General features: G+C 34.3%; 1 protein-coding gene across 3 annotated transcripts; it reads right to left on the bottom strand.

Annotated features, from left to right (window-relative positions):
- Nucleotides 1-227: 227 nt before the first annotated feature.
- LOC129259277 (uncharacterized) lies at nucleotides 228-26,972 on the bottom strand. 3 transcript variants are annotated; one of them, XM_064098726.1, is made up of 5 exons: nucleotides 26,791-26,972; nucleotides 5,689-6,486; nucleotides 5,025-5,188; nucleotides 4,253-4,518; nucleotides 228-3,678 (listed from the first exon to the last, which is right to left on the bottom strand). In XM_064098726.1, the coding sequence occupies exons 2-5, from the start codon at nucleotides 6,469-6,471 to the stop codon at nucleotides 2,042-2,044; spliced, it is 2,850 nt and encodes a 949-aa protein (XP_063954796.1). In that variant the 5' UTR covers nucleotides 6,472-6,486; nucleotides 26,791-26,972; the 3' UTR covers nucleotides 228-2,041. The 3 variants fall into 3 exon arrangements, with proteins under 3 accessions (XP_063954796.1, XP_063954795.1, XP_063954794.1); XM_064098725.1 differs by lacking the exon at nucleotides 26,791-26,972 and adding an exon at nucleotides 7,132-7,292; XM_064098724.1 differs by lacking the exon at nucleotides 26,791-26,972 and adding an exon at nucleotides 6,669-7,088.

The following is a 26,972-nucleotide window of genomic DNA, read 5'->3' as shown; positions in this document are numbered from 1 at the left end:
GCGACATAGCATGCATGTAGACTTGTCGTCGTAAGGGGAGCCATACGACATTTGAATCGAGTTTGAAATAAATGCCCGACACCGTTATCAACCGTCATTTTTTTTTCTCCCAAATCCTTGGCAGTTTTTATTGATTTGCCCATCCCTATACATGATGTAAAAATGAAAACAATATATTTGTTTAAGTCTATTAGCATGCAGCCACAGCTGGTACTTATTTCTTTTTTCGTCTAAATGCCACCTTGTTTAGTAGACACTTCTTCCAATAGCCATTTCGTCCAATAGTTCGTCTAACGTCATTGGCAGTTATTCCAATTGTCATTTTGGTCCTATACCTACTAGGTCCAATTGAGCGTTTGTCTTATATCCACTGAATCCAATACCAATTTGGTCCGATTCTCTTTTGGTCTAATAATCGTTATTACTGGTAGGCGCGGATCTAGGGGTGAATGAGTACCCCCCCCCCCCCCCCCAGGCGAAGGCAGGGCACAGTGGTCGAATTTCAAAAATGACAAACATATCGCAAAAATACACACAAAAATGGATTTAACATTGCGAAAAAATGTGCAGGCAAATTTCTCTCGTACCTCCTAGACCCTATAGTAACAAGCACTTCCGGTCGAACCGCTTCGACATGCGTTGAAAATTCGCATGTATGCTTTCAAATGCATATACCAACATGCGCATCAGTAATGGTGCAAAGTATTGGGAATCCACCGAATTTATTATCCTCATGAATATTTGAATATTGTGACATTAAGTCCGTTAAGTAATTTGAAACCAAGTCTCATGCTTTTTTTCGAATTGGACCAATCAGTTTGAGTAAACTCTGCATACCCGAGGCTTAACACTATTGTAATTTTTAAGAACAACAAACCAACATACAAACATTTATTTTATTTCTACCCCTCCTTTTACGTTTTATTTGTTTTTAAAGTGTTATCCAATTGGGGTCGCTCATGTATAATTTTTATAGAGGTGATTTGCCATTGACGTTAGCATATTTAATTCATAGGAACAACCAATTTCATAATTACCCAACAAGAAATGCTACTGCACTGCGTATTCCTCATGCAAGGACAATATTTTCTCAGAAAACACTGGTCTGTACAGGGCCAAAGTTATGGAATTCTTTGAACTCCAACATTACCGGGTCTGTTAGTATTTCTGTTTTTAAATGGAAATTGAAACTTTCATTTTTGAATATTAAAGTACGTTGATGATGTATAATTGTTTTTCTGTTAAATACATGCAGAACTATGTGATTAGCAATATAAATTCTGTAAAATGTCTCGGCCAACTGGTAAATGTACACGTACTCCTTTCATTAAGTACTAGTAGTCATTTCAATTATAGATTTTGTTATAAATCTCTTATCTCTTGCCATTTACTATCTTGTAACTTCGTGCTCCCCCGTTATTCTATCTTTCTATTTGTCTATCTATCTATTCATTTTTTAACTCCCTTTTTTCAACATATCCATTATTCTTCTGTAAATAGTTTTTAACCACATATGTATCCTTGTATAAACTTAGTACAACATATTTTCTTTTATTTTTAGTATTATCAACCAGTTAATAGCTAGAATCAGGTTTTGCTTTAAACAAACAAATAACGTATTGTTTCAATGCTGAGGGACCTTATTACAAGCCTGGCTTCCAAAGGTCTCCTCGTCTTCCTTGTCTTTATATCAATTTCCTTTAATTATCGATATTTGTTGCTTTTAAACGTTTTCGACATATGCGTTAGCATGTAATTGTAATGTACATGTATCTTGTTATATGTTACTTTTTCAAGGAGGATCAATAAAGTTCAATAAAGCTCAATATTTGAGACTTCATTGTTTGTTTTGCCTCATTCGATTTATTTTACTAGGGGTGCATTTTATGACTGATATTAGAATTAAAAACCAATGAAATTGGGCCCAGTAATGTTCATTTATTTTTTTTTTATTGAATGTTTTTGAGGGACTGTAGTTTTTGGTCTCGTTTGTTTTAAATTTGGGGGGTAAAAAAAATAAAATAAATAAAGACCTATGATTTTAAACATTAGATCTTTGAATACAGAGGGCGTTTGTATGGGGGTTATTGTTTACCACTTTACGATGATTCATGATGAAGATATGTCCTGATACCGTGTGGGCCTGCATCTCTTCTCCGATCTCAAGTGTGTTGCTGGATGAAGTCGATAGATGATCTGCCACAGCTCTGGCCACTGTTTGGTCTTGACTCTCATATGCAACATCGACAATGTAGTCATCATCGGTACGCCCATATCTCATTGATCGTGTTGACGTTGACGCTATGAGATGAGTTATGATATCCAATCCGACCTCCTTCTGTTGGGCCGAAGTGAAGTACAGAAGCTCCAGGAATTCATGTGCATTTCCGACTATATCCTTCATCAATCTGTCGTACTCTCTTCTGTTTGAGTTGTGAAGAGATGCCAGATACATCCCTGATAGATACTCCTGAAACAGCTTATGGGGAAACTGCACAGATGAGTCTGCGGGATGTGTATGGTACCTTTGTTGTCTCCTCTTAAGGATCGGTGCTTGTTTAGTGAGTACTCCAACTTGACAACCTGTGTTTACACATCCTGGCCAGCTCTTGAACTCTTGTTCGCTGAACACCAATCGTCTTTCCATGAGCCCCTGGAAGGCAAGACAACCGATGTTGGATAGATGGAGAAGTATTTCTGCACGTTGTACATGCCACTCCTCGTCTCTTGACGTCAGACCGAGCTTTGAAAGATAATGATCGACCAAGAATTGGACCATCTCATCAATCAGCTGAGAAAATGTTTGTAATTTCGACATTGCTATGCGACGTTCGCCATCGAATTCTTTCCACATGATACACAGCATAGCTGTGTATATGGGGTATGGAGCCATGTTCTCTCTGATCACATCGTTATTTGATATAAATCGATTCAAATCTTCAGCCGAAGTTGTGTCTGGATGGAAGAACTTGGTGACGTAGGAAGATAGATTTTCATCAGAGAAACCTTCCACGGCAATGAAGGCATAAAGCTTTCTAAGCTCTGTAATCTTCCGTATCTCATCTGATCTCCATCGTCTTGATGTGATTAGTACTTTCCCTGACTTGAACACCCGATTCAGGATGATGAGGGCGATTTGGTAACAGCTATCAAGATCGCCAGCAAACTCGTCAAAACCGTCCAGAACGAGAAGGACGTCTGTCTGATGGGAAAAGACATACTTGTTTAGCTGCATGGCTGTAACCATATTGTCGTCTGGGAGGTAGGACTTTATAATCTCTCCAATAGTCTTATCCTTTACTTCACGAAGGAGGACGAGAAGTACCAGTTTGAAATCTTGGTAAGCTGCTTCATGAATCCAGTCCCAAACGATCTTTGCACAAAGAGTTGTCTTCCCCACACCACCTTCACCTTCAACCAACAAGCGTTGTGGAAAGACCCCGTTTACCTTGGTCTTGAGTAGGTCTTCGTAGAGTAACGGTGTCTTATGCTTTGTTCCCTTATCTTCTTCCATCAAAGTCAAATTTGTGAAAATCCGATTAAATTCAAGTATAAGGTCGCTGTTCAGTGGATCGGCTTGAATTTGACAGTGGTGAACGGCAGAATATTTCTTGACCTCTTTGATGACCCGTTTGAATTCGTCTTCTGTCAGTGATAGTATGTGATCTCCGACTTGACCTGTGATGATATAGAAATAAAAAATCTCAACTATAAATGAATTTCATTTCTTTATGAGTTTCACTTAAATGTACTTTAACAACTTGTTTTTTGTCACTTTAATATTCTTATATCGATTTTTTATATCTAAAATATGTTTTTGACGTTTTCTTTTTCTTTTATCATTTGCGCCACATTTGTTTTTTGTCACTTTAATATTCTTATATCGATTTTTTATATCTAAAATATGTTTTTGACGTTTTCTTTTTCTTTTATCATTTGCGCCACATTATGGCTTAGAATGAATAACAACTTTGGTCTCTTGCAATCATTAGTATGACTTTCATTTATTGATATGAAGGAACTCATCAATAACATTTTCAGTGTCATCACTGTTATTCTTATTATTACCTTGAACTATAATTATATTAATATCATATTGATATGTTTTCATCCTTTTAATCAATGCCAATCTTCATTTCAATTATCAGCATTACAATCATAATCATCATAGTTCAAACAATATTTATTATCTTTATCATAATGACATTTTATAATTTCTCTGCAAGGCGGTAGTATAGGTGGTGATTAATACCTTTCTGTACACTGTCGGCGAGCTGTGCCAAATTTATTTCTTTTAACTTTTTGGACAGTATCGCCCTCGCTTCATTATCTCGTACTGTCTTCAGCCACTCGCAAAGCATCCTATAGATTGCTTGCATTATGTTCCCAGTGTTATCTCTCTCAAACCGACTTAGTTGAGCCTCAGTGAATCCTAAAGCCAGTCCAACCTTCCTGAAGTCTGATGGATCCATACCGTCAGCAAGGAGATGGAGTTCGAACTCAGTTAGATTCCCAGGGCTAAAACGTATACAAAAACCCAAGAGATCATATACGTATATGCCCAAAGAGAGATTCAGAGAGAAGTTCTTTCAATTAGTTACAATGAAAGAATTATATATTGTGTTAAATCACAGAATATCTCATAAATACTGTTAGATTCGGCAGTTTACAGAGATGAAATTGGGAAGGAAGTATACTGCAACGGGCCATGCTGGCTGCAGAAATGATGATGTTTAAACAGATATGTGTTCACACAGTCAACCGATATACGGTTAGACTCTGTCGATATTCTTTTGGATTAAAGCCGTCATGAAAATATACCAAAACATGAGGCAAGGTTGGTTATACAATGCATGTAATTTGATTGCCCCTTCCAGTACTTAATAATACTAATAATAATAACAATTAATGATAATATATACTAATAACAACAAAAATATTAATACTTATGATATAATAACAACAACAATAATAATAATAATAAAATGATAAAAATAATAATGATGTTATTTACATTTTCTTACTTGTTATTTGGACCAGGATTTTGCTCCACGTCACCAGACCTCAGGAGGATCACGTTGGTCATACTAGAACAGAATAAATTCCTTTGTATTTTATCTGCGTCTCCACTGGATGAACGTAATCTCCTGACTGGAGAGATTGGTGTTTCATGAAATGTTTCGACCTCCTAGAAAGGAAGAGAGGGACATGTGGCAGAAAGATACTTCAAATATTACACATATTACTTTACTATTTTATAATTTTATCAAATTTATATTTTTCCTACTCTTTCTGTTTCAGGGAGTGCGAACAAAACCTAACCTGCGAATTGATTAACTTATTTTGTTTTTACTTTGAAAAACGCCTCTGCCTATTTGAATATCAGCTTTATTGAAAATTCAATACAGTTTCCAGATACCATATTGGATTATAAATATTGTACAATGGTAACTATTGGTACCAGGAAATAATTGTTCATGCAATCAAAATCGTTACAATTACTCTATAAGTTGAATAATGCATATATATTTTTTTAATTTATAATGGTTTTAAATTTATTTTGCAAGGCAAACGTTTATAATGCTTTTTTTCTCTCTTACTATTCTGATAACAGTATATTCCTAATCACTCTTACTTCGGAAAAGGTAGTGATAAAGAGAGAGATACACTTTCTAATTTCAGACATACCAAAGTACACAATGTGTGCTCAGCGTTGCAAGATGTATCCAGTTCAGAAATAGATGAAGATTGGTCATCTATTTCCGACGTTAAAGGGTTCGATCTCTCCAGGTCCTGCTTGACGCCATCTTGATGGCCAGCGATGTGTGTAGCTACCTGTGAGTATACCCCCGATTTGCCACCACCTTTGTCTTGTCCATGTATCTGAGTTGAATTGTGGAGGCTAGCATGTGATGTGCTATGAATGGTTATGTATCTCAGGTCCAACTCGTCTAGGTCACAAGGCTTGGTAGGTTTGGTGTCAGAAGGATCAGGGACAGGAATGGATTGCTTCTCGGTTGAACATGTTGGATGTGTTGCAAGTGTACGACCATCAGCACACTTAGACCCATCCTGAGCGATGTGATCGGGGGTTTTGGTGCGACAAGAAGGACCATTGCCCCCGACGTAACCAGTCTGAGAACTTGCTTCCACTTCCTTACTATTGACGTCACGGTCACCCGGTGATTCAGTTTCGGCTTGTTTCAGGTTTACACCGTCAGAAGGCTGATGTTGTCGACATGATGCGTTTCTAGATTTACCATTTTCACCAGTTGGAGAGCTGTTAGAAGATGAGTGGTGGCAATTGCTATTGTCATTTTCTTTTGAGTGTTCAGCTGCTTTCTTCGCCTTTTCAATTAATTTGAGACCATAAACATACCTCCTCAGGTAGTAGAAGTAGTCATATACTTTCTGCTTACGGCGCATGTACGTGCCGATCTTGGCACGCCAGACACTGAGAGAGACAGGCATGGTGGCATCAGGAGACTGCATGACAAATGATAAAAATGCATTCGTAAAAAGATGATGAATTCACTATGTCAATTATTAATATAAGCTTATAAAGTAACAACTGTATGCTTATTTTTTCAATTGTTTTTACACTGAGTATATTGATTGATAGGAGTTTGATAATTTTGAAAAATAGTAAATTTTCATATACTGAATACCTGAATGAAAATGAAATGATGACATCCTTCAAAAGGATCAAAACATACATTGTAATTCTTGTTTTACTTTTCTGCAACGCAAATAAATTAATTATTGTGGTGACCGTCCGCGTTTGCGGAGTGGGAGTGGAGTGTCCTCACACCTTTGAAACAACAGAGATGAGAGTGTATGTGGGTCTATGCAGGTGTGGCTGTTGGGTGTGTGAGAGAGATATCTGCAAACGCAGGTTGCCGTCACAACCCTGAAACCGCCTTTTCACACGGAAAAAATCGTAAATTAAACAATGATTCCAGTGAATAATAAGGCTAATGACTAATTGTTAGCACGTTTGAAACCAAACTAGAACAGAACCACGAACGCTAATCACAATCATGAATTCAAATTTTACTCTGTCAAATTATGGTATGAATTTTGCGTGTGAAAGGCTTGACCTCCAAAACATATTTTGGAGGCAGAACTTACGTGACCTTTCAAGCCCTTCCGTAGATAATACAATCATGACAATTGTCATTCACTAATCGTAGTTTGTATTTTCGATGCGGTGTTTTGATTGGCAAGTCACCGAGAATTCGAATTCAAATCATAGTTTTCAAGTGAGCGTGTGAAATGTCCCATGAGTCTACAGACGAATTGCAATCATCATGACAATTATCATACAATAAAGCATGATATTCAAGCAATCATTAACCTCGTTATCAAAGTTATTCAAACAAGACACACTATTTATTTCTGTTTGTTTCTTATTTAAGTAAACATAAACTTTGAAATTTATTTATTTCTGTTTGATTCTTATTTGAGTAAACAGGAACTTTGAAATTGTTGTTGATACAGATAAACTGTTAACTAATATTCCTAAATCACTATCAGGCCTTGTGTAAAGTGCGTCAATATCTTCCTTTCCGTGTTTTAACCCCTTTGAACGCAGTAGGCCTAAAGTTCAATATAAATCAATAAAGGAAAACAACATACAAATATGATTTAAAGGGGCGGTTCAATTAAATGCTCACTCAATACCCCCCCCCCCCCCATCATCCAATATATATTTTTAACAGCTTCAGATCTTCGATGGCATTTAATGGGATACTTTGTTACCTGATATGCTCTGACAATTTTGAGAGTAAAGACGCCAAGGAGGGCGTAAACAAAACGAGTGCCAGGTTAAATAGCCAAGAGGGGGGGGGGTCAAATTTGTACCTCTGTCATTTTTTTTACATTTAACTGTTAATGTGAATGGTCTTGTTATACATTTTATTTTAAATGTTTCTTGAGTTCAAGTTTATCATGATTGACATGCCATATTTGTTTCAAACGTTTTCAAACGATTGCCAGGTTAAATAGCCAAGAGGGGGGGGGGGCGTTAAATTTGTACCTCTGTCATTTTTTTTTACATTTAACTGTTAATGTGAATGGTCTTGTTATACATTTTATTTTAAGTGTTTCTTGAGTTCAAGTTTATCATTATTGACATGCCATATTTGTTTCAAGCGTATCAACCCAAATATAAATGGTGGAAATATCCATCAACGTCTGAATGCTACACTTATCCGTTTACTTATTAACATCTAGCTGGCTTATCATTCTTATGACATGGGAAGTTCATTCAAGATAAAAATATGTACTATAATAAACAACGATTTTGGTGAGCGCCAATAATACAATAACCCTTTTTTATGGTAATGCAGGTGGGTCTTAGAGCTGATGTTTTAATCTGATTTACCAACTGTCTTTATTTTCTCTCCTGAAATGCATACCAGAATGTATCCTTTGCCTTTTTGTTTCTCCTTAGTATAATTCTATACCTCGAATTTATTCTTGTTATTGATTTGTTTTTGTAGATTGTTTTTTCCGTCCCCATTTTCGTATATAGCTTTGTTAATAAGTATTGAAACAAAGTTTAGGGACTTGCCTTTAATACAAGCATTGCTTTTCTCGGCAAGTTCAGGTAATTTGTATGTGTTATAAAATATCACTGAACTGTCTATATTGTTTTGAATATGTACTACAACTTCGATTATATTTGTTTAAATATATATAAATCTAAAATCTAAACACATGGCCCTGGGAACGATTTTTTGAATGGGTTTGTTGATGTCAAATTGACAAGCAAAAAAAAATTATAATCATCAACATCATTATTTCTCGTACCGAAAATGACCTTCAGTTTGGAGTAACATAAATGTATTTATACGTATACACACACACACACCCATATATATATATATATATATATATATATATATATATATATATATATATATATATATATATATATATATATATATTACTCCAAACTGAAAGTTATTTTCGTCCTTAGAAATTTTACAAGTAAAAAAGTTTTTTTCCCCCATTGATTCACTCCGTCTAGAATTCCTTGGGGTGCTGCCTATGGAAAATAACACACGCATACACGCAGCACCCCCCCCCCTCCCCACAACGTACCCCGAACACTCCTGCTCCCGAGGCCATGCCCAAATATGAATACTATTGAATATTATCGGTCCGATTATCACAAACAAAATGCAGAATTTATAAGGAACCTATATGTTATTGTTCACTCTGCATAGCCCACCTGCTAACTGGCTAATGATGATTAAACTTATGACGATGGTGGTGGTGATGATGGTAATGATGGTGGTGGTGGTGGTAGTGCTGGTAGTGAGGATAATGATGATGATGATGAAGATGATAATGCTGGTGGCGAGGATGAAGATATTGCACCATCCAGTTTCATAAAAAAGAAAGGGGTATGTTGCCATACTATACTCATGGAACTTTTGCAGAAACGGTAGTGATTTTCGGTAAGGGTTAAGAAGCTTATATGGCAGGGTGTCGTTGTCTACTTCTTGAGACGTACACTAGTTTTTGATAACAAGATAAGGTATTTTATCGACCTTCCGCTATATGGCGTAGGGAGGGACGGCGACACAGAATGGGAAGGTAATCAGGTCCAGATTGAGAAAAAGTGGACTGCCTTAGGAAAACCGTGTTAATGCTTAGTTAAGAAGTGTTTGAGCATAATTTGAGGACGCTGAGTCAAAATTTGATGTTAAAATCCTCAATTTGGCAAAAAGAAAAAAAAATGGCCGCCATATTCTATAAGTTTTTGCTCTATTTTGACACTCCAAACTTGCAAAAAAAATGTTTGTCAACTGTTTTTTATAGCGTTTGATCTTAGGAATAACATACTAAAAATACACCAAAATTCGCATCCAGGGAAATATTTATTTTCAACATGGCGTGTAAAATGGGAGCCGCTTACTGAAAATTAGTGTAACTGACTCTTTATCCAGTCTCGATTTTATTTTCGGGGGTTACTTAATGGATTAGGGCGTAAAAGGTCTGCTGATGCAGTCAAGAGTGAACATAATCACTACATAGTACCTAGAACTCTAAGATGCAGTAAAAATGCCTGTCATAGATTGAAAATTCACAATTTATGTATTACCTATTTGAGTGTATCTAATTTGGGTGTTATTCATTGGTGGTTTTAAGGGTTAAATAGTAACTGAGACAAGTTTCAAGGACAGTCAGCCATCCACTATGTCAAACAATCCAAGATAGCTTTCAAAATTGGAGTCTAAAATGGCTGCTGTTACCTAAAAAGCCCTAAAATTCCACATAGTTTGTTTAATATCTGCCTGAGAAACATGAATTAGTGTGTTACCCTTGGGTTATTTGGTCAAGTAATATGCTGGGACAAGTAACTAAGTAAAGTCTGCGGTCCAAAAATCAAAGATGGCTTTAAAAAAATGGAGTCTTAAATGGCTTTTGTTACCTAAAAATCATTGACATAATTTGTTTGATATCCACCTGGGGTATGATTATGTTGTCTAACCCTTGATTTAAAAGGTCAAGTAGTACATAAGGATAGGTTACAACATGTAAAAAGAAAATCAAAGGTCCTGCATGTCTAAAAAAATCCAAGATGGCTTCCAATAAAGGAGTCTAAGATGGATGTTGTTACTTCAAAATGGACATAGTTAATTTAGAAACCACCTGGGAGATATGATTTAGAATCTACACTATGGTTTCAATGAATACTACCATTTGGATTAGTTACAATGTTGTGAATGTGTCCATTTTGCCTAAAAGATCAAATATTGCTTCAAAATGCGTCTTAACACACTGACATTACTTTAAAAATAGTCATAGTTATGTGAACAAAATCTACACTACAGTGCGTATCAAAAAAAGTTTACACTTAGAAAAAATCCTGTAAAATTATACAGTTGTAATATTCTGAAGATTTTGTCACATTTTAACATTGGTTCATATCCATTTTAGTATTGCATATACTCAGTCAAACACTGTACCTCCTCTATTTCACTTATTTGCAACTTAGCAAATCGATTAGTTTTGTTTATCCATATGTGTATTGGTCAACAGATTTATCAATTTAAACGTTTAACAGTACAATTCATGTAAACAGATTTATCAACATCCTCACACATACACGATGCACTTCCATGCGCATACATGTATATCATGTTTATGATGATTTACTCTTGATATTGTTTATCCTTTATCATTTTATTTTTGTTGAACGTGACCTTGGGAAACAGCATTGTGGCATGGCACAATGCTGTCGCCATCCCCTCATGGTAAACTGCCGATTTGTCAATTGCCAACTCGCCCACTCGTCACATGGTTTACTTTTATCTTGTCTAATGCAGGGGCAGCGGAATCGGGGGAGCAGGGAGGGGCACGTGCTCCCCCTAAAAAAAATTCTCGTAGGAATAAATGCCCTTTTTCAAATGGAAAGTGCCCTTTGTTTATTTATTTATTTAATTTATTTATTTTGTTTTATTTACCCGGGTTAGTCTTGTCATTAAAAAACTGCTTTACGAGAGAGCCCTGTTAAAATACAAACATTATTACAACAATATATATAATACAATGTAAAAAGAGTAAAACATTACATACAACATACAGAGAAAGCAACTATAAAACCAGAAAACAACAACAAATAACACCAGCATAATAAATAGAAATACTTAAAAATAGAGTAATATAATAAAATCAGTGGCAGATGAAGACAAATACTAGCAGCTGCCAGTTAACGTCATTATAGGAGTCTTATCCTTGTTTTTTTTTTATTAAAATCAAATAAAAAGTGCTAAACAGGTAAACATATATATAAAATATAGATTAAAATAATTTTTTTTTACAAAATCCCTCCCCATCCCAAACCCCACTAAAAGCCCACTATATAACGTAAGATTATGTGATCAGGACTCAGTTAAAATGTATTAGGTTTACTTTAAAAAATTCTACACTTAGTTGATTACAATGCTTAAAATTAACAAATGATCCACAAGTTTGTATATTTAAAGGAAATTTATTAAAAATGACGATTGCTTGATAAGAAAAAGCTGATTTCATATATTCTGTTCTAAGTGTAGGGACATGTAAAGGATTGGTTGCAGCATATCTTGTAGCGTAATAAATTGGTCTATAGGAAACGAGTCTTGTTAGATACATTGGTACAAGGTTATTAATTATTGTATACATCATTATAGAGTAATTGAATTTTATACGTTGTTTGACGGATTGCCAGTTTAGGGTATGTAACAGAACCTTAGTTGGTGTATATCTATCGACATTCAAAATCATTCTAGCATATCTATTTTGAGCTTGTTGTAGTTTAGTAATTTGTCGAGGTTCCCCAAATAATAATGCACAAATCTAGGTGTGGTACAAACATAGAATAATATAAATCAGTTACTGTTTTCTGTGTTACATAAATCTTAATTCGACGTATACATGCAGCGAAACGAGAGAGTTTGCTTACAAGTATGTATACAATATGTATGATGACACGTTGTATTCTATTTGTTAAATGTGATTGGAACCAGTTTTATTCTGTGCCTTGTATACCATACAATAACATTTTTTAAATAGTTTATCATGCGGAATCACATCGAAAGCCTTCCGAAGGTCTAAAAATACAGCACCCGTTTGGTAGCCAGAGGTCATATTTTGTAAAATATATTCAGTGATGTCAAAGAGGCAAGAATTTGTGGAATGAAATGGTCGAAATCTCGAATGATTATCAGTAAGCAATGAATGGTTGTTTAAATATTTATACAAATGTTTATGAATTCCCTTCTCTATATTTTTTCCAAAATACCGACAGAATCGATATAGGGCTGTAGTTCATTGGTTGTGACGTGTCACCACTTTTATGTATTGGTATATTTTGGCTGATTTAAAATCATTTAGAACACAACCAGTTCTCAGAGAAAACCTAAATATATAGGTAATAGGTCTTGCAATAAAATATGCAGCATCTTTGATTAATCGAGGGTGGAGGCCATCTAGACCATAAGCTTTAGTCGTATCAATATTGTTTAGCTCTTTTAATACAAATTCTTCATATATTTCTGTAAAACAAAATATCGTATCAACATTGGGTATATTTCTAATGCAAGGATCATCTACATCACCAGCATCTGCCTTTGTACTTTGTGTGTCTGAATAACCAATTCTGTCTCTTACAGTATTGAATATATGATTGAAAACATTACCAATTTCATTACTATTCTCTATGACTTTACCCTCAAATTGTAATACTTATTATTGGTTTTACTTGTTGGCAAAAACTTTTGTATTGCTTTCCATTTTTGTTTCAGATCACTTGAGAAATCTTTAAATTTATTGCTGTAATATTTACGTTTTGATTTTTTACTCATATTGTTTATTTCATTACGAATACGTTTACATTCAGACCAAAAGTAACTCATTTTCTTTACATCTCCAATAGATTTAAAATAGTCGAATTTAGATTTGTGAAATTCTCTGTCTCTTCTAATAATCAAATATTCATTTATTATATATGGAGCAGTATTATTATTTTTTTTATACTAACATAAGGCGCATGTTAGTCACACAGTTCAATAAACTTATTATAAAAAGTTAACCACATCATATTAACGTTTTCTTTGTCTGAAAATATTTCATCCCAGTTTAATAAAATAAGGTCATGTTTGAAGTTTTGTGTATCATAGTTACGAAAAGATTTCATAGTTGTAATCTTTGGATATGATTTCAATTTATTTTCTTTGATATTTTTTTATATATCCAGGAATGATCTTATACCGACCGATCGAACACCACACGGCAATGTACCCAGGCTATCAGATATAAGAAAAGATCAATTAGTGTTTCACTGTATGGAGTAATGCGAATTGGTTTTGTGATCACTTGTCTAAACTGAAGGGAGTCACACAAGTCTGTGATTTTCCGAGACAAAGGTTGTTTGTTAACGTATTACAATTCATGTCTCCTGTGATTAGTATTTTATTACTTATATTACAAATGTTTTCAATGTTATATTCTAATTCTTCTATCTAATTCTTCAACATATCTATTGTTGCCTTGGGAGGACATTGCACAATACCTACATGTATAGGTATGATTTCTGATTGGTTATTTTGATTTCTATCCACATTAATTCCAAAGAAATATTTTCAAGGGCATTTCTCCTTTTATATGTAATATTTGATTTACATGTAATACAGCAGCCAACACTACCACCAGCTCCACAAGTTCTATCTTTTCTCTCTAAGTTACATCCAATTATATGTAAGCTTCCAGGTGGAAAATCATTGTCCATTCAGGTTTCACACATTGAAAAAAATATCATATGGATTAGATTCTAAAAACAACTCTATTTCATCCTTTTTATTAATTAAACTGTTAACATTAAGGTATGATATTTTAATTCACATTTCTTTTGGGAATTTACGTGTTTGAAATTTTGAGTTCTCGTTAAAATTATCTTGAGATTCTCTTGTTAGAAGTACATTTATATCTTTTTGAGGTGAATTTTCAACATAAAAAGGAAGTTCATTCATTAAACAGTTAATACAAATTCAGTCAATCGTCTACATGAAAATATTATCTAAAACGTTTCCACATTTCAAAATGCCAATTTGGCATTGAAGTGTTTTTTTTTGCTTTGCCACCCCCCCCCCCCCCCCCGACGAAAATACGTTCCGCCACCCATGGACTAATGCCCTTCCATCCATCACGATTTCGTCTAACAACCATTTGGTTCAACAGCAATTTAGTCAAATAATCACTTCGTCTAATCACCACTTCGTCGATAGCCATTTCGTCTGAAAACCAGTTAGTGTAATACCCATTTATTTTTGTTTAATTCATGTCACTCAATCAACACCAAGTCCGATCAGGCCAACTGGTAAATTGCCATCGAACCAAATAGTTTTGGACAAAATTGTGAGTGGATGAAATGGCAATTAGACCATGTGGATGGTGGACCCACTAATTGTAGGCCAATTGATAGTACACGAGTTGGTAATTGGACGAATTGGCATTAGACAATAGGAAATAACCCCCCCACCCCCCATCACATAACACACGTTTGTTTATACATACAGTATGTAGAGAAAAAATATTAGGCATATGTATATAGTGATATGAATATGTGCGAAGACAAATGTAAGCTACTATATATCGTCACTCGCAAATGCTAAGGGCATGCAAGTGTTCACATTAACTCTAATTTAGCCATATTGTAGTTTATTATCCATTGATAGATCCAGACGTAATATTTATGAGTTCCCTTGTCTGACACAAGTCAAATAATGCCATTTTATATGAAAACAAATCAGGCGTGTATATTCAAATATCTTTGAAAGACTGCATGAAGCTTCGTACACAACCATGGGAATAGGGCAATATTGGAATATCGTACGAACATTCCGGTCTGAATACATGGTGCGACTTCATTCACCGATTCTTTGTGAAAAATATGTTTCCTCTGATTGCACTTGGTATTCTCTATTGTTGTACACTTTTTGTAATTTTCTACATAAAGGTGAATCTTGTAGCTAGGAAGATTTGTACGAATTCAATGCTTGAAGAGAATTAGTATTGTCAAGGGCGATAATTCAAATTTACATTCTGAAAAATAATTGCTCAATATTTAGTAAAAAAAAAAAAACCTTTACCTATGTAAAAATGGAATATGTTTTTGCCGTATTTCACTTAACTAATGTGCAGAACATTTGACACAATGGAGAATTTGAAATCTTTAGTATTTATGTTGGGTAAAACGGGAACACGGTTGTTGGGTAAAACACGGCACTACACAGGTTGAGTGAACAATTTCACAATAAACGCGTAGTATTTTACTCAACAAATGTGCAGAATATGTTTTACACAACGAGGAATGTAACATTTTAAGTATTTATGTTGGGTAAAAGGGGACATGGTTGTTGTTGTTGTTGTTGGGTAAAAAGCGACTCAGCACAGGCTGTGTAAAATGCCTTACTGTTTAAAAAGTGTGCAGAATATCTGGCACAATAGGAAATAGTAAACTTAGGTATTATGTTGGTTAAAAGGGAACGTGGCTGAAGTTGTTGCTGTATTTGAAGGAATGATTATTTATTCAAATGTCGTTTTGTTTAGGCACGTTAGATTTACAAGAGTTTTAGTTGTAGCTGTACGAACAGGCCGACTAAATAACATCTTTAGAAAAGAAATTATTTTATTATGTTTAAGGGTTAAATCTATATTATGTTACTCAAATTGGCAACATGAATATTTCAATTTTAATGCTACATGCTTCTAATTGAGTGTAATGTGTTTGAAACAAACACACATGGTTAGGATCTTCGATTTTTTACTTCAAATTTAAATGAAAAACGGTGCTCTTCAACTTTTAATGTGTTGCCATCTTAAGGATTTTAATGATTATTCTGATTGCAAAAAAAATCCTGGCCTTAAATACATTATGTCATTTATCAACATTGTAAAGAATGTATGTTAACATTCATACTATTTCTATTATAGGAGTCGATTACTTGTGATGATTGGGGGTTGATCGGCGTGGGAGCAAAGCAACCGAGCGGGGAAGGGTGTGGGAGGAGGACATGCGTAAATTAATATGTATGCGAAAATCGCATTGTTAAGGACTGTGTAGAGCAGAACCTAATTGGATGTTTACCTAAGCCTAAGGACTTGTTGACTTTGGAAGGGCTGGTCACAAATGACTTGAGAGCGTCATTCCCAATACAAAATTCCGTTCTGTGAGCACATAGTATTTTTTTTCCATTGAATACAATACTAATCTTTATTTGCTATCTTTAATACAGTACTCTATTAGCATCTGTTTTATGCAAAACAATTTAGGGTTTGCAATGTTCCATTCTTGTACAAGACAATAACCCCTTTTCTGCTATTTGTTATGTATGTGTTTTTCTTGCTGCAAATTGCTTGACACGAGAGCGAGAACAAACTCATTTTTTTTTACAGAAATCCAAAAAATTGGGGAAAACCAGACTCATCCGAATCAAGCAAAGAGGAAGGTACTCGTGCAAAAACACGAATAACTGTCAAGAAGTTGGTGATACACCGTTTGAATACACAAATAAAGGATTTCGTACCAGAAAAAAAAACTGACAAGCAAAAAAAAAGGTATTCAAGCTCGTCAGGGGGGGGGGGGCAGACTGTGCCCCCCCCCCCCTCCCCCGTAGGTACGCTAATGCACACGTTTATGTATACATACAGTATGTAGAGAAAAAATATTAGGCGTATGTATATAGTGATACTGGAGACTATGTACCGTCACTCGCAAATGCTAAGGGCATGCCCGTGTTCACACTGAACTCTCATTTTCAGACAATTTTTAGCCACATTGTAGTTTATTATACATTGATAGATCCAGACGTAATATTTTTGTTCTTCCCTTGTCTGGCACAAGTCAAATAATGCCATTTTATAGGAAAACAAATCAGGCGTGTATATTCAAATATCTTTGAAAGACTGCTTGGAGTTTCGTACACAACCGTGGGAATAGCTAGGGCAATATTGGAATATTGTTTGCACATTCCCGTCTGAATACATGTAGTGGCCATGATATGACATCATCCCGGGGGGGGGGCACTCGACCAAAAAAGTAGTAGGTATGTGCCGCGGGCGAGACAAAAAACGGGGGCCCTGGAGCGGGCTTATTGTAAAAAGGAGGGTCTTCGGAACGGGCTTCGGAGCTACAAATGTTTGTGAAAACGGGGGTCCTTGGAACGGGTCGCCTGCGTGCGAGCGCGTTTGCATCCCTATGGAACGTGCATGCAGCTAACCCGGCGGCACGACGGACGGGTGCGCTAGCGCAGAGGCAAGGTCGGACAGCGAGCTGCGGTCGCTTTTCACCAAAATTGCGACCGGAACGGCGTAACGGAAAATATGCGAAGCCCTGGCAAGGGACATTTTTTCTTCTTTTTTCTCGAGAAGAAGAAAATGCTATGCTTTGGAGCGGCTTCCTTTGTTCTTTTTCTCAATAAGACAAAAATGCTATGCCTCGGAGCGGAAATTTGAGTGTAAAAATGGGGGTCCCCTCCGCGGCACATACCCACTATGCATTATATACTGAGTGCCCCCCCCCCCCCCACCCCCTTCGGGGACTTCATTCATCGATTCTTTATATATAAAAAATATTTTTCCTTTGATCTCACTTGGTATTCTCTATTGTAATGCACTTTTTTGTAATTTTCTACATAAAGGCGAAGATTGTAGCTTATACACTGTAGAAGCTTTTTACGAATTCAATGCTGGAAAAGGATAAGTATTGTTAAAGTCCACCCCACCAAAAAGTTGATTTGAATAAAAGGAGAAAAATCCAACAAGCAAAACACTGAAAATTTCATCAAAATCGGATGTAAAATAAGAAAGTTCTGACATTTTAAAGTTTCGCTTAATTTCACGAAATAGTTATATGCACATCCTATTCAGTATTCAAATGAGGGAACTGATGACATCACTCACTATTCCTTTTGTATTTTATTATGTGAAATATGAAATATTCTCATTCTCTCCTCATTGTCATGTGAAACAAAATTTTATTACTCCCTGAACATGTGGAGTTACCATTATTTTAACAGCTTATGGTTAAGTCAAGTTGGTCCTTATTGTCAAATCTTCAAATATTGAAATGTTGTATAATTCAAACAATAAAAAACAAAAGAAATAGTGAGTGAGGGACATCATCGACTCTCATTTGCATATCGCTGAGTTGTGCATTTAACTGTTTTGTGAAAAATAAGCGAAACTTAAAAATGCCATAACTTTAATTTTTACATCCGATTTTGATGAAATTTGCAGCATTATGTTTGTTTGATTTTTCTCTATCGATTCATTTAACAACTTTCTGGGGTGGACTTGGCTTTTAAGGGCGATGATTCGAATTTACACTCTGAAAAATAATTGATCAATATTTAGTCTTAAAAAAAACCCTTTACCTATGTAAACAGGGAACATGTTTTTTTTGGTAGTATTTTACTTATCTAATGTGCAGAACATTTGACACAATGGAGAATGTACAATCTTTAGTATTTATGTTGGGTAAAAAGGGAACACATTTGTTGGGTAAAACACGGCACTACACAGGTTGAGTAATTTATTTCAGAATAAATGTGCAGTATTTTACTCAACAAATATTTTACACGAGGAGGAATGTAACATTTTAAGTATTTATGAATATGATGGGTAAAAGGGAAACATGGTTGTTGCTGTTGTTGTTGGGTAAAAAGCGACACAGCACAGGTTGTGTAAAATGTTTTACTGTTTAAAAAGTGTGCCGAATATCTGGCTCAATAGGAATATAAAACTCTTTAGTATAATGTTGGTTAAAAGGGAACGTGGCTGGAGTTGTTGCTGTGTTTGAAGGAATGATTATTTATTCAAATGTCGTTTTGTTTAAGCATGTTAGATTGACAAGAGTTTTAGTTGTAGCTGTACGAACAGGCCGACTGAATAACACATTTAGAAAAGAAATTATGTTATTATGGGTAAGGGTTAAATTTATATTATGTTACTCAAATTGGCAACATCAATATTTCAATTTTAATGCTACATGCTTCTAATTGAGTGTGATATGTTTGAAACGAACACACATGGTTAGGAATTTCGATTTTTTTTTTTACTTCAAATTTAAATGAAAAAGAGTGATCTTCAACTTTCAATGTGTTGCCATCTTAATGATTTAATGATTATTATGATTGCAAAAAAAATCCTAGCCTTAAATACATTATGTCATTTACCAACATTGTGAAGAATGTACAATGTAATGACATTCATACTATTTCAACCATAGGAGTCGATTTCTTGTGGTGATTGGGGGATGATCGGCGTGGAAGCAAAGCAGCCGAGCGGGGAAGGGTGTGGGAGAAGGACATGCGTAAATTAATATGTATGCAAAAATCGCATTGTTAAGGACTATGTAGAGCAGAACCAAATGGGATGTTTACCTAAGGACTAGTTGACTTTGGAAGGGCTGGTCACAAATGACTTGCGACCGTCGTTCCCAACACAAAATTCCGTTCTGTGAGCACATAGTTTTGTATTCCTTTGAATATAGTACTGATCTTTATTTGCTATCTTTAATACAGTAGGGGAAGGCGGGGTAAGTTGAGCATAGGGGCAAGTTGAGCCACCACCCCCAGGCCAATAATGAATGAGTCAGACATTGTGGTGGTGTCATGTATTGATGACCCATTACATAACCCTTTACCCAACCATATTGTTTTCGACTTTGAAACAAAAAGTACTTTTTTAGATGGAAAAATACGAATTTCAGCCAAAAAAGTAAAAAAGAGTGTAAAATAGAGGAGTGCTTTTTACCCACACACGTCTTTAAATATAATAAAGAAATAAGAACAGTATTCTTAGTCCAGGTATGGATCTTCATTCTTGTCATAGTCTTTTAAATGATGGATGCATAAGAAATGTGTGGATGTGAAATATCGCATTAATTTCGGACTGGGGTACTTTGAGCCAGCCAACATGGGGCAAGTTGAGCCATGGTAATCCTTATGGTAATAAGAATGAAAAAATTACAAAAAATCGAAAAGCCATTGATATGCAGGCAGAAAGGTGTAGATTCACATGACAGTTCTTTTACTTTTAGAGGATGTTAGTATTTATAGAGAATTAGCAAGTGAAAAGACTTGAAATGAAAAATTAACATGCTGCTTCTTCCCGCATACATTTTGTACATAGTTATTTTGGCTCAACTTACCCCAGAAGGTGGCACAACTTACCCCACATATGGAGCAAGTTGAGCCATTTGGGGGTAGAAAGTTATATATAGGTGAAAAATATTTCCCAAGAATCAAATTTAAAGGCTAGGTACTTATTTTTACAATATTATTAGTCATATCAATTCTAACATGCAAAATGCAAAAAGTGTCACAACTTACCCCGCCTTCCCCTACTCTTTAAGCATATGTTTTATGCAATATTCATTATGGTTTGCAATGTTCAATTCTTGTACAAAACAATAACCCCTTTTCTGCTATTTGTTACGTATGTTTTTTTTTTTTTTAACAAACGTGCGACTGTTGCTGCAAATTGCTTGACACGATAGCGGAAAAAAACTTATTTTTGACCCCCCCCCCAAAAAAAAAATGGGGAAAACCAGACTCATCCGAAACAAACAAAAAGGAAGTTACTCGCGCAAAAACACTAATTGTCAATAAGTTGGTGATACGCCGTTTGAACTTCCTCTTTCATTTAAGTTATGAATATGAAGGTTTTTCAAGGTTAATGCGTTTGAAAATCAAATTTTCTATTAGATTTTTGACGAAATGTCAAATTTTGCCCCCTCTCCATCTATGTCTCTGTTTCCTTTTCTTTCCCTTTTTTCTTGGTCTTAAAAATTAAGTGAGGTGGTTAGCAGCTCCCCCCTTCTATCAGTACGCCAGTGCTAATAATATATTTATAATAAACTGTTGGTATTGGTTAATTAATTAATTGTAATAGAACGAACTGGTTCGGAGAGCTAATGGCCTTTCGTGAAAAGCTCCCCGGTTGTCCGGAAAGGGTGCGTTAATTTGACCCCCCTCGCCCCACCCACCCTTTCGAGAAAATCTCCCCCGGTTTTTCTCGAAATGGTGCGGTCATCCCGCCTTATCCCCGCTCTGCAAACGCGGATGTTTGTAACTAACAAACCCTATAAAACGTAGTAAGAGTAGCACTAGCAGTATTTCGTGATAATGGTGGCGGCAATCATAACCATAAAATTGATAATAATAATATAATCATTATTATTATCGTTGGCAATCTTTGCATGACAGAATGGTCATGAATCAGTACATTTAATACATTTACAGATATTTTTTTTGAAACGCTTTTATTCAGTATAAACATCTCATACACATAAATACAAAAGAAGTTTAATAACAATATAAAATAACAGTGTACAGTATGGATAGGTTACATTTTGATAAAAAAAGATACATACAAAAACAACAAAGGGAAAAGGAAAGAAACATAGAGAAGCAATACAGGTCTGTTCGTCTACATTACCCAAAATCTAAAAGATTCCTTTTTCTAAAAAATCTATACATAGTAGAGTCCCTATAAGCAATACACTTTTCTGTTTGGTACACTTTTTTCTTACTGGTAAACAAGTCAAAACAAGGAAGGATACTAATATATCTACACAGATATAAAGTTTTCTTTGAATAAGGCAATGATTCAATAACACATCTTGCTTGTTTTTAATTCCAAATAAAATCTCTTCATCCTTTACTTGGATAATTTCTTTTTTTTTAATTTAGTATGCCACCATCTTAGAAATTCATTCCAAAAATCTCGAGTATGCGAAAATTCTACCAACAGGTGTTAAATTGTTACCTGTTCTTGTTTACAAGAAGAACGCATCTCATTATCTACAACTTTCATTTTCTTTAACTTTGCATATACTAGTAGGCATCTTGTATTTATTTTATATTGAAATATTTTTATTCTTGTATCTGGAATAACTTTAAAAGGCAACTCGTAAATAAAACTAAAATCATCTTCACTTATATCATACCTTGATCTCCAATATATTTCAGAAATAGGGGTTAGGTATTTATTTTCTTTTAATCTCATATTTATGATCTTGGTTGACAATTTTGATATAAATATTTTTTATTACCAAAAACTATAAAAATATCTAACTTTTTAAACAAATGTCGCCTCTCGAAACAACAAGCTTTAACTGTCTGTGGAATAGCAGAAACAATTGAACGCCAAGGAAGATAGTTTTTAAAGCCAATTTGTTGCCACTTTATAAAAGGGATTAATTGACCATTTTCATCAAATAAATTTTGTATAAACCAAATACCGATATTGAACAATTTCTTCACCAAACAACTGACACCAGCTATTTTCATTTGTCTATTATTCCAAACAATACTTTCATGAGAAAATGAATCATGGTTACTCAGATCTCTTAACTCAAAATAGGCATATAAGACCTCTTTATAAAAAGAGGGTAAAAATCTTAGTTTAAACAATCTTTTTTTTAATCAAAATTACAATAGAGTAAAAGGTGCCCACCATATTTTCTTATAAAATGATTAAAATACATGACAATGCTTGTCGTTTCCAAAACATTTACTAATATAATTCCTATAGATTACAAATTGTGAAAAAATATAATAAGGTTAACCACATTCATTACTGTTTTTACTATTTCCTGACCTATCAAGATATTTTTTTCGTTCAAAACAGTCTTTACATCGAACAAAGCATTTATTAATTTAGAAACAATTTTCCAAAACACTGTTACCACTTGACAGGTAAAATAATATGAATACTGGTTTCTGGAACTTTACAAATATTACATAAAATATCATTTTTAATTTTCCATTTGCAAAGGTTGTCTTTACTTGGTAGTATTCTACGAATTAATTTATAATTAAATTGTTTAATCCTGTTGTCGTTTATAAAATCAAGTTTAAATTCCAATAATCGTTTCCAATTAAATTCAGGAGGCAAGCCAAAGAAATCGTTCCAAAAAATGAAAATAAGGGAGGTCTCTTTTCACCTTTTCAATCATCAAATAATAATAATGTCTGGCTTTCATGCCATTGATTTCTATAGAGTCACCTGTTGATATTTCAATAGTGCTGGATTTCGATGACATGCTATTTACATTTTGTGCACTATCACGTATTTTTTCAAGCCAGAACTTCGGGAACGCATTTTTTTATTTTCAACAATTCAAAGGTAGAAAGTAATTCTCTTTCTTTAAAAATAGTGCATATTGAATCAATCTTCTTCCATTCACCACCTGATACGATTTGTTTAATTTTCAAAATATTGTTCTTTATCCACTTAGGAAAACATAATACATCTTTTGTATACTTTATGTTACTATTGTACCAAATAATTTCGTTTTCAATATTCGTTACTTTAAATATATCAATATACTTTAAATCAGCCCATGAACGGAACATGTCAACATTAAATATGGGCAAATGTTTTTTCATACAAATACGATACATATCATTCTTTTTGCAATTAAAACTCAAACAAAGAGGCAAATCCCCGCCGATTTTCTGAGTCCAATATTCAAACAGGGTTTTCCAAGCACTGTCTTCACCTGTAAAATATTTATTGATCCATGATAAACGTAGTGATCGACATTTTGTCTTTAGGTCAACCATTCCTAAACTCCCTTCTTTTTCAGGATTATGACAAACATTACGTTTCACCATTTCTTTTTTGGAATTCCACAAAAAAATTGTAAACTAGTTTATTAATATCTTTGATTATTTTAGAAGGAATTGGTACTGCGGTAGCAGTATGTACTATCTGTGACTTTACTAAAAATTTTATTACCATCACTTTTCCATGTAATGATAATTTTCTAATTTTCCATGTGTCAAGTGTATTTTTTTTATTTTTTGAGCTTTATTTTCCCAATTGAGAGATTGAACAACAGAATATTTTTTTCCAACAAAAACACCAAGACATTTTATAGGATCTTCAGTAAAAAAGAGATTGTTAGATTCATTGTTTTATTTATTTTCATAAGATTTGATTTAGTCCAATTGGTTTTTGGCCCAGCATATTTTCCAAACGTCTCGACTTATTTCATTATCTTTTTGATGCATTGTATAGAATCAGTAAAAATGGTTGTATCGTCCGCATATTGTACGATACGTATATCTCTATCGTTCAATCTATTTGAAATTTGGATCCCTTGTATTTGATTATTTTGTCTTATTTTCTGAGCTAAAACCTCTGCAACAATAATAAATAAATATGCCGAAAGTGGGCAACCTTGCCTTACGCCTCTCTCTATTGCAAATTCATCTGATATCCAACCAAAATTTAAAACACGTCCACATGCACCATTATAGAACGTTTCTATCCATCTTAAAAACGAATCTTTAAAATTGAGTTCTTTCAACAAAAAGAATAGGAAATCATGATTAATGGTATCGAAACCTTTTTTTGAAATCCAAAAACATCACAACACCTTGTTTCTTCGTAAACACACAATAGTCAATAGTATCTTGAATCAATCTAATACATTCAGAAGCAGATCGATTTTTTTAAAATCCAGCTTGATCTTGTGATATCAGTTTAATTATCACTTTCTGTAATCGTAAAGAAAGGATACGGGCAGCAAGTTTATAATCAATATTTAGCAACGAAATAGGACGCCAACTATCTAAGAGTTTTTTATCACCCGTTTTATACAATAAGGTAAGTATGCCCTGTCGTTGTGAACAAGACAACTGTTTCTTTTCATGACCTTCATTGAGACTATCAATTACCATATATTTGATTTCCTCCCAAAAGCATTTATAAAATTCGACGCTGAGTCCATCACTCCCAGGTGATTTGTTCAGCTTCATTGACTTTAAGGCCTCAAGACATTCATTTTCTGTAATCTTTCCTTCACATAATTTTGCGTCCTCTCCATTCAGAACATTTAAATTGACATCAGATATATAATCTTTAAATCTGTAATATCACTTCTTTTATAAAGTGCATTGTAATAATCATGTATACCTTTCAAAATATTTTGTTCGTCTCTAATAAGTTTTCCATTAATCTGAAGACAATCTATTTCTTTCTTTTTACCTTTTGCTTTTTCAAGTTAAAGAAAATATTTGGTTGACTTTTTACCAAATTCAAGCCGCTTCTTTGCCCGAGATCTCACAAAAGCACATTTGCACTGATATTCATAACATTTGTCTATCTTTTGTCTTATTTTCTTCATTTTATCTATTTCTTCTACACTCAAGACATCTATATTCTCATATTCATTTTACATCCGAACAATGTTTTTTTCTTTTCTTTTTCTTAAGATCAACTGCATATTTCATACTAAATTCTTTTATTCGAATTTTACACATTTCCCATCTAAATTGTTTATCATATCTATTATTAAAATCCATATCAACCTTGTGAATAATACGCTTAATATGCTCTTTAAACAATTCTTCTTTAAGCAACGAGTTGTTCAGTTTCCAACAACCTTTTATTCTGTCATGTATTAAGATATTGAGTTTCATTGACACTGCATTATGGTCACATTTTAACACAGGTTTAATATCTATGGAATGTGTATATGGAAAGTGCTTTTTTGACATGAGCCAATAATCTAATCTTGAATGAATGTTAACTGACAATTGTCTCCATGTATACTGCATCCTCTCTGGAAACATTTTTCTCCATACACCTACTAAGTAATTCTCTTTTCGAAATTTGACAAAGTTTTGTTTTGGTAAATATGCGTATCAAACTCCACTCGTGTCTTTACTTTTGTTTTGAACACAGTTCCAATCTCCACCCGCAATTATAACGTCATATGGTTTTTTAATATTTTGTACCCATTTACATAATGATGAGTAAAAATGCTCTTTCTCTGTATTTTTAGCAGGTGCATAAAAATTTAAACACAGATAAAAACGATCTAGATATAACAATCTAACAGCAACTGACCGACCATCACCTTTGTAATATGTGTCGATGACAGTTAAAGGTAATCTTTCTTTAATAAAAATTGCTACACCTTTTGAATGATGTGTCCGATTATCAAATATACATGTACCTTTCCATTCTTTAGAAACTGTATTTTCTATGTTTTGTGACAAAAATGTTTCTTGCAAAAAAGCTATGTCACACTTTTGACGATGGAACCAAATAAATATTTTCTTTCTCGTCATTGAATCACGTATCCCTCTCACATTCAATGTTATAAAATGTACGTGATCATGTTTACCCCAGTTCCTAGTTCTTTCGTTTTCATAATTCTCTTGTCCTTCGTTTATATTGGTTTCCATGTTGATTTCTCTATGTTTGTATACTCACATCGTTGTGGAAATTTTATTTCTTTTTCTTTGTAGCTTTCTTCTTCCGTTTCACAGGCTTTATTGCTTTATTCGTCGACGATTTCGGGGGAGTCTCGGGTGACATGGATGTGTCATCGTCGACATCGCTTTCACTTCGATTGTTTTCAGCTTCGCCCTCCGATGCTTCCACTTGATCATCGT

The sequence above is a fragment of the Lytechinus pictus genome, chromosome 4, assembly GCF_037042905.1.
Source record: "Lytechinus pictus isolate F3 Inbred chromosome 4, Lp3.0, whole genome shotgun sequence".
Taxonomy (NCBI): domain Eukaryota; kingdom Metazoa; phylum Echinodermata; class Echinoidea; order Temnopleuroida; family Toxopneustidae; genus Lytechinus; species Lytechinus pictus.
This window is presented reverse-complemented; position numbering and strand designations above follow the sequence as displayed.

Excerpts from the sequence above, each read along its gene's own strand:
- LOC129259277 (XM_064098726.1), bottom strand. The coding sequence starts at position 6,471 with ATGCCTGTCTCTCTCAGTGTCTGGCGTGCCAAGATCGGCACGTACATG. Across the intron at positions 5,189-5,688 it reads AGCACACATTGTGTACTTTG|GAGGTCGAAACATTTCATGA; the intron begins GTATGTCTGAAA and ends CTTCCTTTCTAG. Across the intron at positions 4,519-5,024 it reads AATCCTGGTCCAAATAACAA|CCCTGGGAATCTAACTGAGT; the intron begins GTAAGAAAATGT and ends TATACGTTTTAG.